The 16042-nt window shown below is 48.1% G+C and overlaps 1 protein-coding gene across 1 annotated transcript in view; it reads right to left on the bottom strand.

Moving 5' to 3' along the window:
- The window catches only part of ZNRF1 (zinc and ring finger 1), a 36289-nt gene that overhangs the window by 2346 nt on the left and 17901 nt on the right, over window positions 1-16042 (bottom strand). Inside the window, exons 2-4 of the mRNA XM_063312719.1 lie at window positions 5390-5485; window positions 1440-1545; window positions 1111-1198 (exon numbers count right to left, since the gene is read on the bottom strand). Of these exons, the coding sequence (XP_063168789.1) occupies window positions 1141-1198; window positions 1440-1545; window positions 5390-5485 (260 nt within the window). The 3' untranslated portion in view covers window positions 1111-1140. The remainder of the gene's footprint in view (window positions 1-1110; window positions 1199-1439; window positions 1546-5389; window positions 5486-16042) is intronic.

The raw sequence follows: 16042 nt of genomic DNA, 5'->3' as shown, positions 1-16042 counted from the left end.
AAATTGCCTCCAGGTCAAAGCAGAGTATAAGATTATTCTGCATTTTACAGGGACATTTCTCAAATTCCTGGAGTGAGTGGGTAACATTTTCCCACCCCCATTCCCACTCCTGAGACACACAAAAAGCTGCATAAACTCAGAATAAAATCAAAGAGGCATTTCGATTAGCAGGAAAGAGAGGGGCGAGGACATCCTTTATAGAAGCACACGGAGAAAATATATTCAACCATATTCTGGGAGAGCAAATGCAGAATGTGCACACTACATCATCCTGTTGAGATTGTTGAGCTCAAACTAATGAACCTGGAAATCACCCTGTTTCAGAGACACTTTCGTTGAACAGGACAGCACTAGGGCCTTGGGAGAATCCTACCATTTTGGTTCATTAAAATATGTCTCGAGGTTTATGAGAACATTTGAACCAAACACGAGATCAAGCAGTGTTTAGTTTAGGGATGTTTAGTTTAGTTTAGTTTAGCCAACCACTAATGATCTCAAAAGCTATTCAGGGTCAGAGTGGATTTCAACTTGGATGGGAAATCACCAGAAAAATCCCAAGGCTGGACTAGGAATTTGAAAGAGAATCCTGGAAGACAAGCAATGGTAATCCTGTTCTCTACGGTTGCCAGCAAAACTAAGGCTGGCTCAGGGACTTTATTTATTGAGTTTTGTTTAGGCAAAAATTAAAACAAGTATTAGTTTTTGAGAGTTTACTTCCTGTTTGCAATTCTTACAGACAAGTCACATGGTGCAAAACTGTTTAAAAAGCCTGCTTTTTCTCTTATTGGTTACTAACCAATTCCTTTGTTAGGAGGGCTGATAGCGTTTCTTTCCATTTTCACCTGCATTCAGATGCCTCCGTTAAAAGTGGTCTAATGTTTGCTAAATCTTTTTCTGCAGCCTTCCCGAGCTCAGTGGTGCTCCCTGTCTCTACGGGGCCTGCGACTTTCCACATTCTCAACCAGCATAACCATAAATGGATCGATCATCTTGGTCCAGACTGCATTTTTCTTTAATGCTCCATGTTGAGCGGGGAGTTGGCACAGACTTTATTTGGGGAGTGAGATTCTCCACAACGGGCACATTCAAGACAAAGAGGCAGGGCCTCACCTGGAGAGAGGTCCGCCTGTGATCCCGCAGTCAATCTGACGGGTGTTCTGGGCAGGATCTGTTCACTTCAAACCAGGAATCTATACAGCTTCAGAAGAGAAAAGGGACTCCTCACTTCACTGCATTGCAGAGTGAAGCTATTGCAGAAGAAGGGAGTTGCCGTGCTGGCCAGTCTTGAGGTTTGGAGTAGAAGTGTCCGAAGCAGCTCATGGTTCATACAGAAGCCTTGAGAGACCAACACGGTCGTTTCCCAGCCTCTCAGCCCCTCTTAACCAGGAGGCCCGACTTGGGCCCTTTCCTGGGGGCCCCAAGGCTCGTTCATACTCTACCTCTTGTGATAAATGCAGAGGCAGGGCAGCCGGGCTATCGTGTCTCCTTGCAGAAGTTCTTCCAGGCAAATGACGCATTCGCCCGAGTCCTTCGTTAGCACGTCGTCTGCAGGAGAGAAAGAGGAGGCAGGGGCAGGATGAGCTGAGTCAGAAAAGGGCAGCTAGGTTCACACAGCCCATTTGACCAGGCTTGAATGAGGATAGGTTGTTTGGGATCCACCATGTTGGAGGAAGCCTTGGCACCTTGGGGGAACCTCCATATGTTGTGTGGACCAGCCTATAAGCTGTTCCTATTATGTCAACCCTCTCAACCTGGGGCTCCATTTCTAAGCCTGTAAGAAGAGGGGCTGTAACATGAAAGGACATTGCAGAATTAAAGCTCCCATCAGTAATGGTTCAGACCAGACCCAGGTTTACTGGTTTCTTAGGAATTCACGATCCCTGACTGCCGAGTCTTTGCATCACCCGGTTTGTTGACTTGATGACCTTCACACAGCTGAGGATGTCAGGTTCTAGATCACACACATTCATCTGGCCAGGGCTGAAGATTTTCTCAGACACGTGCTGAGGACAACCAGGATGATTGGGTCAACCATCTTGTTTCTCAGAGAAAATCACCCAAAACAAGATGAAGGCCTAAAATTAATTCTCAAAGAATATTTCTGCATCCATATGCCGTGGGTGCAGAAAGGGTGTGCAGGGTGTGGAAGCACGAACAGGCCAGACTGTTTTGGGATTGGCCATGTCTACCAGGGCAGCCTTTTTGCGGGAGCATCCATAGCATGTTCCCAAACTTGATCATTGACCTTCCTGGCTTAATGGCTCCTTCAAGTCTTACATGTTCCTTCACCCAAATACCCTTCAAGGAAAAATATGAAAGGTTTCAAGGTGATTCCACGCTGTCCCCCCAGAAGCTGAGACTGCCCCACTGATGGGTTCAGACCTGTGTCTGGAATGTACTTCCCTAACTTTCCACCCTCCCCATGTCTTGCACTACAAGGCCTAACATTCCCTCCCTTCCAGCTTGCCTGGTAGGGAACGCTGGGAATTGTAGGCCACAAGTGGCAATCACCGGATTGGGAGAAGAACGTGCCATTTCCATACCAGGGTGAGGAGGGGAGCGCCCTGGTTTGCTCCAAATTATCACACGGGTATTTTCCCATCAGCATGACTGGATGCTGGAAGCAACTGATCACAAGTAGACAGTTGTGTCTAAGTTATACAGGCTGCAACTAGTGTGACTTTGAATAATGCAATATTCAATTTAGTGCGAATTGTAAATTGATATACCAGGTCGCGTTCCATGTGACCCAAAATTCAGTTAAGGCATTGTGGCTGGGGTTTTAGACGCTGGTCATCTTTGTGTGTGCAAAATGGAGAAAATGAAGATTCCGTCAGAGGAAAACAGTACAAGTTTTAAAAAGAAGAGGCTCATTTTTACATTAGAGCAAAAATTTGATGTAATTGAATGACAAGAACATGGTCATTGCAACACTAAAATAGGACAAGATGTTGGAATGCCTGAATCCACAGTAGGATTTTTTTTTTTTTTGCTTTCTATAACCACTACATGACTTTGTTAACCATAAATTTAAATTATAAATTTATTCCCTTTATCCTTTACTGTAATATTTAATTAATATACTTACAAAAATTTAAAATTTTTCATTGCCTATTTCCATCAAGCTGGAACCATTTGCTGTATTTTCCATAGAAATATCACTTCAAATAGTGCAAATCTGAATAATGCAGCCATTTAATGGGATTTGTTAACTGGACTAATTGAGACCTACCTGTACCCTTTATAAATTGGTCTAATAGATACAGATTGATCTAATTCACGCAAGGCGGATTCACAGCACTTCCTCATCCCATTTTCTCCCCTAACAACCCTGTAAGGTAGGCTGGGCTGAGACCAACTCCCTCAGGAAGATTCTAGGGCTGCGGGGAGGGGGGGCTGTGGACCGGAGCCTGGACACCCCCATCCCAGCCTGACCCCTTCATCACTACGACACCCAGGCTTCTTAAATGGGCATGCGACTGTAACGTATTACAGAATCTTGGGCACGTGAAAGAGCATCATCCTTGAACCAGGAGCAATAAAGCTCAGATTCAGGAATTCCTTGGATTTGATAATTTCAAACCCAAATTAAAAAATCAAGGTCATATTTTTTTAAAAAAAGAAAGAATGACCCAAGTGGGATTCTAGAAAATAAACAATTAGGATGAACTTATGTTAGGAATGCAGGAGGATGAAAATAAAGCTTCCCTGGTATTTTTCCCATTGCAAATCATTGGCTCGTTTTAGGCCTGACGCCAAACCATGGTTAAAATAGCCGGCCTACAGCGCAGCCCGATGTCTGAACTGGCAAATGAGGGAAGGCGTTCCCCTGGCCCCTTGGAATAAAATGTGCCCCGTTTGAGCGAGGGACAGAGGGCTATCTTTGCCCAAATTGGCAATTCCACCTGCCAAGGAAGCCCAAAGCTTGAAAGAGGGACATTGGGGGGGGGGGGGCTGGGAACTCTAGGCACTGTAGTCCCATGCATCTGGGGCAGACCAGACGCAGCAGCCTGTTCCCTGCCGTCTCCCCGAGGGTGCCACTGTGAAAGCCTGCCTGGGCTTGGCAGCTCCAAAGATAAGCCTGACAGCAATTGGGGCGGCGGAGGGGGGAGGAGGAGGGGGAGGAGGACAAAGTTGCTAAGTGCGGGGTGGGCGGGTTGCTTGCACCGATCCCTCCTGCCTCCCCCTCCCCCCAGCGCTTGGCCCCAGACAACCTCACGTAGGCGCACGTCAGATGCACACCAGAGCTGGGGAGGGAGAGGAGGAAAGCCCCCCCCCCCATGGGCAAGGAAGGGATGCTCTTTGCTGCATCCCGGCTGGCAGGGCTGGCAGGGGCCCTCTGGCTGAGGCTGGGTGGTTTGGGAAGCCCTGGCTGCAGCATGAAGCAATGCTGCGCCCCCTCCTCCTCTCCTGGCCCCCTCCCAGCAAGCAGCTGGGGGCTGCCTGGCGCCGTCTCCGCCGTCGCAGGCTGGGTGGATCCCCCAGACCATCATCGGGCACGCTGCAGGGATGACACGGGCTGGCATTGCTGCTAGAGCAGATGTCTCCTCGCCTGCCCACCCACCAGGCCTCCTCCTCCCTGGGAGCTGGCACGCTCCTTCCTGCGGCGGGGAGGCAGCGGCCCCTCCCCAAATCTGGAGCCAGCTGGCTGCCCGAGATGGTAGCAGTGGCAGCAGCGCTGGACAAAGCTGGCACTGCCCCCTGCCTGCCCCATGCCAGGCAGAAGGCCACTGATGACAGACGCAAGGGGGAGCAACTCACCAATGACTGTCTCCCCCACCCCTTTGCCTGGCTGGGCAGCCACATTCCAGACACTCCCTAGATGGCAGCCGAGTTCTCTCTGGAGCCCTCTGGATCCGGGCAGCCCAGATTGGGCAGAGCCCCCCCCCTGCTGCCTGCCAATGACAGAGGTGCCACAAATGGGCAGCTTATCTTCCCACCCCCCCTGGGGGTGGGCTCGTCCTCCAGGAATAGAACTTGGCACCCAGTGCGGTAGCAGCAACTCAAACAATCACCTTCTGAAAAATTAAGGAAGTCGGCCTTGCTCTTACCTAGATGCACAAACGGGGCTATAATTCCCCTTCTCTCCCTGCCCCACCCGATGCAGGCTCAGCCTTTCTGGGCCAGGGTAACAGAACTTCATGTCAGGGTGTGGCCCGTGCCATGCACGCAGGGGCAGGAGACGTGAGGTTGACAGGGCAGGGAATAAGATGGCAGGAGAGCTAACATGGAGGGTGGAGAGAATTGGCTCGGGCATTTCCCTGGGACACCAGCCAGAAGGCCAGGCTGAGACGCCTCCCGGGTGCCCCAGGCTTTTGTGCTTGGCAGCCGCCGCCAGACCTGGCCAACGGGGCTCCACGTGCCCGAAAGGGCCTCCTGGAGAACTCACCATTGTAGGAGAGACGGGGTTTGCTCAGACACATGATAAAGTGCATTTCCATTTCATCGGAAGCCACTGATTTGGAGCAAATGGGGCACTTGAAACCTGGAAAAGAGAGGGGAAAGGAAGCGGGGGTTAGGCGGCAGACGCACTCCGAAACAGCTGCAGCACGGCTTGCGGGAAGAGGAAGCCTATATATAGGCTGGCCCTGCTGTTAAGCGATAAAACTCCTTGGGAACAGAGCTCTGCCATTTTTGGCTTATGCAGCGTGGATAGGTCTGTACGGTAATAACGGTGCTCGGATGTTTCGAAACAGACATTTGGGGGAGGGCATGCAGGCGGTAATTACTGGGGTGGCAGCAGCCGAACGCATCTGCCCCGAACGGAGGAAATCGCAGCAAGGCTGATTAGGCTAACCGATGAAATCCAGAGGGCACCAGGCTGGGGAAGGGGGCACCCCCAGCTTGCAAGGGATCCCCTGTATTTCCACCCAATTGTTTCCATTCAAAATGGGGAGCCGGCGAGAGGCAAGAGAAAGAACGAGGTGGATGTGGGCATGGTTGTCCACCAAGGGGGTCGGCAGGGTGGGCTCAAAAAGGTCAAGATGGCGGCCACAATGGGGCGGTGGAAGCTTGACCTCTTATTCCGGGAACAGAAGGCCCCTCTCCCTAGGAGATGAACCCCACTGCCTAACTGCTCTATGAAGTCTTTCTCCACCCAGGTAGTCTGTTGAAGTCTGACTTCCTGGGACTTAATCCATTTTTCAGTGCCCTGCAACGCAGAGAGCAGGCCTGGACCTCCTTCCGGCCTTTAGAAGATGCTGGGCGTCGGTCGCCCTGAGAAAATGCAACCCAGGGAGGAATATTTATTTATTTATTTATTATTCAAATTTCTATTACCGCCCATCTCCCCCTCCCTGGGTTGCATTTTCTCAGGGCGACCGACGCCCAGCATCTTCCGTCCCCTTCACTGGGGCCCGGTTTCCGGTCTTCGCATCTTCCTCGTTGCCCTCCCCCACCCTACCCCTGCCCCTATTCCAGCCTGTCTGAATCTCACCATATTTGGGAGGAAGGCGTGGGGGCCAGTCTGACCCCTGAGGCGGAATAGAGCGAAGTGATTCCTTCCCATGATTCAGAAACGATACTTCTGTGGATACCATCTAAAATGGTATTTGCCGTTTTTGCACCCGCGTCACCCTATACTCACTTTGCAATCAAGATCTTGTCAGATTTTATTGTTTAATTGTTCTGGTGAAATACTGACTCTTTCTTTTTTAAATTGCACAGCCAGCGGCCTCCACCTTGTGGCCCGGCAGCACACAGTGCTTGAGAGGGCCATATGGCCAATCTCAGCTCTATATTGTTCTTTTAAGCAGCTGGCAATGATAACACTGTTCCGATGAATGTTTTGTAATCCATTCCACTCCCTGATTTGCTATTCATCCCCAGTTTTATTTCACAGCCTAGCTTGGTGGCAGGGCCTAGCCAACCTTGGCTGATCTCGGAAAGCTACGTGGTTTTGGACCCTGATTAGGATTTGGATGGGAGACCGCCAGGGGATCCCAGGACACTAGGCTAAACTGGGACATGTACACAAAAGGCCACGTCCAATATTGTTGTCCAGAAAATTATCTGAGCTTGGCTTGAAGAAGCTCCACTTTTTGTTTTATGTACATTTTACCTTTTGCATAACATCGTGCCGAGGGTTCATCACACAGAGGGGCTAACCCCAAACACTTTAAATGTACAAATAGATGCGGGAGGGAAATCGACTTCACCCCCAACCTGTGAGGTACACTTAGCTGAGAATATTAACTTCCTACAAGGTCACCGAGTGAATTTCATTGCTCGATTCTACCGAGAGTTCCCGAAGCCAAATGCATCACTCCCACTGCACCGGCACATGAACTGATATGCTATAAGTGGAATGAAACAACTGTAAAGTTGAGCATGACAGAAAGTGCTCTAAAAGTGCTTCAGTGTTACAAAACTGCGTACGCCTGAAAGGGTTTTAAATGCCGCCTTATTTCCATGATCTGAGATGACATTTAGCCTGAGGATTAATATTGCACAGTACAATCTGACAGGAGCAAAAATAAAGGACAGGGTTCTACTGGCTTCAAAATCCAGGTCCTTTCAAGCATTTAATTTTAAAAGGAAATGCCTGATTCCCGTGCCTGCAAATGCAGGCTGACGAGGTCCGTGAGCCATCCCCGCCAAATCTCGAGAAGCTAAAGGGGGGGGGGGCAGGCCTCTCATGATTCCCCTCCCCTTCTTAAGGACTGGCAAATTCAACACAGACGGTGCGGGGGGGGGGCAGGATTTTCTTCTTGTATAAGACAACACGTTGAAAAATACTCAGTTTGTGTAAGCTGTGCAAGACAATCCAGAGATACAAAAGGGGGTGGTGGTGCTTGCAATATTTATTTTTGCAGAGAATGTGCAGGCCATGCAAGCAATCCTCTGAAAGCGGAATAAAACAGAAAAGCCAAGCCACTTCCACGCTTGTGATGGGCCCAGGCCAGGGCCAGCTCCTCCTCAAAATATTAAATCTTGGCCAGCCAACAAAAGTTGCTCCCCTCTCTTCAAGGCTTAGTGCCCTGTGTGAATTATACCCCAATTACAGTTTATTCACTGGCTCATGTCAACCAATCCAACCTGAACAATCCTGGCCAGACTTTCAAAGAACAGAGGCATGAACAGTTACCCGCGCGTGTGAGAGAAAATGCTTACAACGCTTTCCACCCTCTGCAGTTAAGTCCCTCAGATGTCTTAAGTGGAAATGCATTTATTCCAACAGGCACAGATCCGTAGCCTTACCAAGCGCATTTGTTTGAGTTTTGTGTTTATTCTCAGTAATGGGCAAAGCCAGTCTATTTTACTAGCCAGGCGAGTGGCGCTCAAGTTGTGCAATTTTCTTGTCAGTAATGTAAAAAGGGTGGCCATTACTACTTCCAGAGTAATTTCCCGATTTCCTAGTCTAGCCTGCAACCCTGAGATTTAGTAGTGGCCTCCCATCCAAGTACTAACTCAGTCCAACCCTGTTTTGGGTTTTTGAGACCGGCCAACTGACATTGAAAAACAAACAAAAACAAACAAAAATCAGAAGGGACTGAAAACGCTGATATATTAATAAATCTAAGCAACACAAAAAGTGGGCGTTGCATGTTGTCAAACGCTTATCTCCTTCACAACTCACCTTCTTTTTTCATGGAGATTACCTGGACTTCATTTATCTTATCTTTATCTTCTCTTCATTTAAATCAGCCTTTCTCAACCTTCCGACCCTGGAGGAACCCTTGAAATATCTTCCAGGCCTCCGGGAGCCCCTGCACACTCAGGCTCAAATATAGGCCAGAAGTTACAACATTATTATAATTGTTTCATGCACAGGCCTGTATCTATGCATTAACTGTGTTCTTAAACTAAAAATGAAGAATGACCCGTACCTCTTTAATATGAAGTTGCTCAAATTTGAAATCATTTTTAAATAAATTGTGATCTCCCGCAGAACCCCAGCGGCCTCTCACGTAACCCTGGTTGAGAAACCCTGATTTAAATGCTTATCTCCTTTACGATTCATCTTTTTTTTCACAGAGGTTGCCCCCCAGCACCCCGTTTTTCTGCACAGGACTTCCATTTCAGTCGGACGAAGCACGTCCTTTTTCTCCTGAGCTACAGTGGTGTTTCAAGTTTGTGAACCCTTCTGAACTGGGCACACCAGCTACGGAAAGCAAAGGTTCATAGTCCTTTGCCCCAAGCTATATGTCGCCTTGGATTATTTTCCTCCATGAATCAATGGACAAGTATCATGTTTTTGACTCATTTTTTAACTCTCTCTCTCTCATTTTAGGACTTGTGTGGAGAACAGATCGCGTTCTGGGTCATGTTTCTGCAGAAATGTGGGAAATTCAAAAAGGTTCTCAAACTTTTAAGCACCCCTGTGATTACTGGGGCTTACTAGAAATTGTATGAAGCCGAGGGGAAATCTATGGGGAAAATCTGCTTTATTTTAAAAAGGATGGAAAATGTCCCACCCCCCTATCACTGGTTAGAGCTCCCCGTGTCCCCAGGGGCATCACCACAAACATGGGGGTTGAAGTGCCACCACTCCTACATGAGCAAGCCCGTCCAATATAGCGGCGACTGCCCCAGGGCAGGCCCAGGTTCGAGGCCCTCCATCCACCACACAAGCTCCTTGGAGATTTGGGGCCAGCCTCAGCCCAGCCCACCTCACAAGGCTGTGGTGGGGGGGAAAACAGGAAGAGAGTGTTCCGTGGAATCCACCCTGTGCTAAAAAGCAGGATAGAAATCTAATAAAGAAGGAAATGTGGCCAATGGGAACAGAGCCGAGGCACAGAGCCATTCCCATTCCAGGTTCCTTTAACGAGAGTTTTTGCTGATCTCATAGCTGTCACAGCTCGAAAGGTCTTCCTGAAAAACGAGGGGGCCGCTGCCAGCCAAACCTGAAACAAAAGTCATCCGCAAGAGCCTCTTGGCCTTTGGTCGCGCCTTTCCCCAAAGAGCTGTCATCCTGGGCCGGGGACCCTGGATGGGCATCTCTCTGCCGCTGCGAAAGGTTGGGCAGCTCTTCAGCGTGAAAGACGTGGCAAGGCCAGGCTAGGCAGGGCAGGCGCAGCTTAAGGGGGAGGCTCGGTCAGCGAAACCGAGAAACCCGGAAACAGCTTTCGCTCCACTCCCACCACAGGAACTCCAACGTCTGTGACGCTTTTCTCAGCAACTGCCGATCTTGGTGCCCCAGCAAGACGGCTCAGCGACAGAGTTGTGCTTCTCACGGCCCTGGGACGGGCTCGGCTGCTGCGCATCAGGATATTCAGCTCCTGGGAATTGAGGATGCTCACTGAATAAAGGCGCTGGGCAAAAGCAAGCCAGGGTTCCGTCACGTGAGCATTTCATCCCAGGACTGTGATGCCGGACCCCTCACGCACAGAACCTGCTCCCAGTCTGCTCTCCCGAAGCTCTTTCGCCCTGATCGATCGGGGCTTTTCCTTCCAGTAGCTTTTAGGGACGGTTCCTCCGTTGCCCGCTTGCATCTCTTCCAATCCAGCTGAGTAATTCTCCGGTGGAGCAGCTTTACAGCTGCAGAACCTGCTTTGCAGTATTTTCCACATCTTGTCCTTGGACACTGAAAGGAAGGAGGGGGACCAAGGCTTGCAAGGAGGGAAACAATGGCTGTTCTTCTGGTTGAAGATACATTTCACTGCACTGCCAAACAGCGCAATTGTGAATCACCATCATCATCGCTTTACCCTCCCTGTCTGCCCAGCAGCCAGGAGGAACATATTGGTGACTTCCTGTTTCCAGGGCAATTGGTGTCTTGTGGCAATGTGCTCGTTCGAGGAACACAAACGATAAAACACAATGTCCCGTCACCCTTGGCTTCCTGCAATACTATCCAGTGTATCTGGATGTCGTTTCTCCTTGTCCAAACTCCACAGGTGCACAGGATTTAAAGGGACCATCAAGTCCCACCCTCCCTGGTCAGAGCAAGAATCCAAATCAAAACCGACTCACCGACGTCGTGTTGCCGGTCCTATTCTCAGATTACCCTGGCTTTAGCCCAGTTCTTCTTAACACTCGCTCAGCATTTGGTTTCCTCTAAGTCAGTGTTTCTCAGCCTCATCAACTTCAAGATGGGTGGACTTTGACTCCCAGAATTCCCTAGCCACCATGCATAGACTTCAACTCCCAGAATTTCCCAGCCAGCAAGCATTCTGGGAATTGAAGTCTATGCAGGCTAGCTAGGGAATTCTGGGAGTCAAAGTCCACCCACCTTAAAGCTGCTGAAGTTGAGAAACGCTGCTCTGACAAAGTCTTTCTGGGTCTTGGATCCTGGGATGATAGAGAGCAGCGCCTGGTCTTTTTTTGCAAGGCATCACTTTACGTATTTGAAGAGCGCTATCGGATTCCCAGTTTGCTCTCTCTTGTCCAAAGCTAACCATGCGCAATTCCACCCCTCCCTCTTCACAGGACTTGGTTTCCAGCTGCCACCCCTTGGTCATTTGCCAATTGGTCATTCTCGGCAACTGTTTTGGTTTCTCTGAATCTACCTCCAAGTCTTTTGCATGTTGTGGGGTGAAGCTGGCAACGCCTACACCCCCGAGGAGTATGCGCTGCAGCTTACTGCGGATGGCCGTGTCTTTCTTGTTCCACACGACCGACAGCAGGATAGATGGATTTGGCCAACGCCAAAGATACGGGTCCTATTACTTCTCATACTTGGAAACTGCATTTGGCTCTTGAGCAGCCCTCCCACCACCCTGCATGCTTATATTTAACTAAAACGCCAAGACCCTTTCCATACGCCTCACTTTCAGGGTCTCCTCCCTTTACCTGTATATTTCCCTTCTTTTTCAAAAATGGAAGCTTTTGTATTTGTCTCTCTTCAACCTCGTTCTGTTTTCTTCAGCCCACTTCTCTAAGAGGTCGGGGTCACACTGAATTTCTTCTTCTGTCTCCTGAAGTACTAGTTCTTTCAGCTTGGTGTCATCTGCAAATTCATTAAGCATGCCTACACAGCAGCAATTACGTTTGGAAAAAATACCAGCTCAGCGTACTTCCGAGTTGAAAGGGGCTTGTGCAAAAATTATCTTCCCCACTTTTCCTTAATGGACATTTTGCAGTAAGAAGAGAAAGAGTGGAAAATAGACAAGGATTGCGTGAGGAGGACAACCCTACCTGGTTGAAAGAAATTTAATGCTGGTGGGATGGGAAGGGATATCTGTAGGCTGATGTTAAGTGTTTCTTAAGCTCAGCAACTTCAAGATGCGTGGACTTCAACTCCCAGAATCCCCCAGCCAGCATGCTTTAAGATGCGTGGACTTCAACTCCCAGAATCCCCCAGCCAGCATGCTTTAAGATGTGTGGACTTCAACTCCCAGAATCCCCCAGCCAGCAGAAATGTTGGCCAGGGAATTCTGGGAGTTGAAATCACGCATCTGAAAGATGCAGAGATTGAGAAACACTGATCTAAGGGACTCTATCTCTGTCCCAAAAGGTAGTTTTAAACAAAACGATTTATCATGCAACCTTATCCAAGGAATTTTGCAGGCAGTCTAGACAATGTCATGTTCCATTTGTAATTTCCCATCTTTCCCAGTGCTGCTTTTACATTTTTCTTTCCTGAAACAAAACAAAACAAAACAAAACAGGCAAGAATAGCTGCACAATGGCTCTTGATTGGTAGCATCAATGGCCTTCCGTCTAGAAGAAACCACTGAGAAAAATCTGGCTCTCCTTCCTCAGATAAGGTTGGTTTGGGATATCACACGAAAACAAAAAAAAAGTCTCCTTGAAAAACGAAGCACTAACAATGGTTAGAAACATAAAGAGGGCCTCTCCCTGTTTCGTGTCATTCTCCATTGTACGAACATGTTCATATCGCAGAATTTTGAAAATGTTGATTTGTAAAATTTTTAAACCTCCACAGTGTCAAGCCAATGCAAACAGTATATAAGAATACAGCAACCCAACATTACTCAATATCGCATTATAATTACAGGCAGTCCTCACTTAACAACCATTCGTTTAGTGATGGTTCAGACTTCGACGGTGCTAGAAAAGCCAACTTATGACCAGTCCTCACACTTATGACCATTGCAACATCCCTGCGGTCATGTGAACACAGTTTGAGTGCTTGGCAACCAGTTTGCAATTATGACCATCGCAGCATCCCGTGGTCATGTGACCGCCATTTTTGACATTCCCTGCCAGCTTCTGGCAAGCAAAATCAATGCAGAACCACGTGATTCATTTAACAACCAGGTGGTTCATTAACGCCTGTGGTGATGCGCTTAACAATTGCCACAAAAAGGTCATAAAATTGGGTCAGATTCATTTAATGACCGCTTCACTTAGCAACCAAAATGCCAATCCCAATTGTGGTTGCTAAGCGAGGACTACCTGTAATAATGAAATAATGACACATCTGGCGCTCTTCATGCCCTACCACTATAAATATGTCTTTTGCTTACTCCTTTCCTTAAAGCTTTTGCCCCTTGATCAATACAGTCTTCAGTTATCATTCCATCAGGTTGGTGTTCTTGTGCAAAGGCGTCAGAGGTTCAAGTCCACCCGTGACCATGGAAACCCTCTGGGTGACTTTGAGCCAGTCACTGTCTCTCAGTCAACCTACCTCGCAGGACTGCAAGTACAAATATGAAATAAAGGGCAATTTCCGTGTAAGCCACCTTTAACTCTTGAGAAAAGGTGGGAAATACATGTAATACCTCAACGAAGCAAAGAAATAAATACCCCTAAGCCAAGAATGGGCATTTATTTCTCAGGTGTTACCAGCGTTTTCTTAAACCTTAAAATTCAGACATCTATTCTTCAACAACGGCGTCATATATAAAGATGGGACAGAGCCTGTCTCCTGCCTGTGTGGATGATGGTTGGATAATGCCTGGCTGCTGTGTGTTTTATTTTTTATATCATGTATTTTAGGTATTTTATTGTAAGCTGTCTAGAGTCATGTAAAGTGAGATAGGCAGCTGTATAAATTGGAAGGAAGGAAGGGAGGGAGGAAAATCAAGACACACAACCACAATTTAGCCGGATTATGGATACTGCCAAATTCTGTTAAGCTGCCAAGCTGACTAATCCCCATCCCTCAATATAGTACAACTGTGCCTAACTTTTGAACAACATTAAGTAAATAGAGATAGATAGATGGCATTTCATTTCATTTCATTTCATCCTACCTCTATCTTATTTTAGCTCTATGTCTTAGTTTTAGACAAATAACTCTTAGTTCCACAGCAGTGTTTCCTCAACCCTGGCAATTTTAAGATGTGTGGACTTCAACTCCCAGAATTCCCTGGCCAGCCATGCTGCTGGGAAATTCTGGGAGTTGAAGTCCACACATCTTAAAGTTGCCAGGGTTGAGGAAACACTGATCTAAAGACACAGCTTGCACTGGTAATAATAGCGGTAATAATATTCTGTATTGTTTCTTTAGCTTGTGTTTTATATTTGGTCCTCCTCTTTTACTTTTAAATAGTTTGGTAATTGTTTTGTTCTATACTGGTCTTTGACCAAAATAAACTTTGACTGAGTGACAGGGCAATTTAGCCAATTAAATCAGGAATTTTGTGTGCCCCTAAGAGACAGGCTGGAATGCTGCCATGGCTACAATTCTATAAATCCATACTGGGCTGTCTTAGCAGCATGACAGGGCTGGCATTTTGGAAAGTGATTCAGTGAGTGCCCATATATTCTACTTGCAGTTATTTCAAAGAAGGCTTATATTTGGGGTCCTGTTTTAGTTTAGGACTAAACTAAAGGAGGGATGCCTGTTTTCCCTGGGGATGGTGCAGCTTTTTGCACAGGGAGTTCCACCTGGGCTTAACACGATGAATGGTGGAGTCTGTCCAGGCTAATCCATACAATACAGCAATCACAGACAATGAAAAGGGCTTCGCAACCAACAAGCCCGAACAGCAAAGAAAGGCGTGTTTGTCAGGTGGTGGAGACTTTTACCTGGGCAACCAGGAGCAAAGCTTTTCCATCGCCCGGCAACCAAGCAAACATCCTCTATTTTTATAACTTCAATCTATGCCTAAGTCCAGTTGCGCGGCCAAAAATAATGTTTTAAAAAAAGAACAACCAGTACCAGCCGGAGACCACGGTGGGATTACTTGGAGACATGAAACTGACAGTGGCGCGGGATTAGTAAATTTCCGCTCCTGCAGAAAAGGCCAGCTGTGGTCCTCCACACCTTCCCTACCTCCTGGGGTATATGGAAGGCACACTGAGAAGTCGACCCACCTTTTAGGGAATGAGAAGCTGCAGCGGGGAACCTCCAGCTCTCAGCTCTCCGGAGCACCAAGCTGGCCAAATGCGAGAGCCACCGGAGGACCATCCTGGCCCTACGAGGGGAGATAATGCCAGGACCCCGTCCCTCTGAAGCAGACGCTCCCATGAAGAGTGCCTGCCCCCTCCCAATTGGGGAGGTGGCCACAAGATAAAAATAAGGGGGCAAAGACTGTGTCAACAACACGCCCGGACGATTCCCCCAGCAGAGGGAGGATGCTTTGACAGACATCCCCAGGTGGCTTGCTGGCCAGATGCCCAGGGTCACAGTCTCGGCATGCCCGGGCAGAGCTTATTTAGATTTGCCCTTGTGATGCGTCAGAGGCCCCATACACCTCACCCCCTTGCAAGTGCTGACCTTTCCTTGGCCTCTGAGCAGGAAGGAGCCAGAAAGAGGGGAGGGGAGTGTTAAGACTTCGAGAGGGAGGCTTTGACATCCCCCCCACCCCCCAGTCTAGTGCGCACAGAGAACATTATCTGAATGTTCTTCTCCCACGTCGGCTTCAGCTGAAATAAAGGAAGATCTTTCAAAGGGGAGGAGATCTCAGAGAAATTCTCCTGAGTGGAATGTGGCATCCTCCTATTTATTGGGTCCTCTCCCCCGATGTTTAAAAGTTAATTTTAATCCAAGCAAAAACAAAAACAGTGCAAAAATGGTAAGTGCAAAACACTGAAAAAAGTATTTGCGTGTGTGTATTTGTAATGGGCAGCTGGAATAACCTTGAGGAACAGGAGAAAGAGCTGCAACCAAGAGAACGGTCAGATAAAAGAGGACTGAGGTCAGGGCAGAAATGTAAACTGAGAAAGCGTCTCAGGCTTGACCCTCCCT

This window comes from Candoia aspera, chromosome 11 (genome assembly GCF_035149785.1).
Source record: "Candoia aspera isolate rCanAsp1 chromosome 11, rCanAsp1.hap2, whole genome shotgun sequence".
In the NCBI taxonomy this organism is placed as follows: domain Eukaryota; kingdom Metazoa; phylum Chordata; class Lepidosauria; order Squamata; family Boidae; genus Candoia; species Candoia aspera.
The sequence above is the reverse complement of the archived record's forward strand: the minus strand, read 5'-3'. Positions and strand labels throughout refer to the sequence as shown.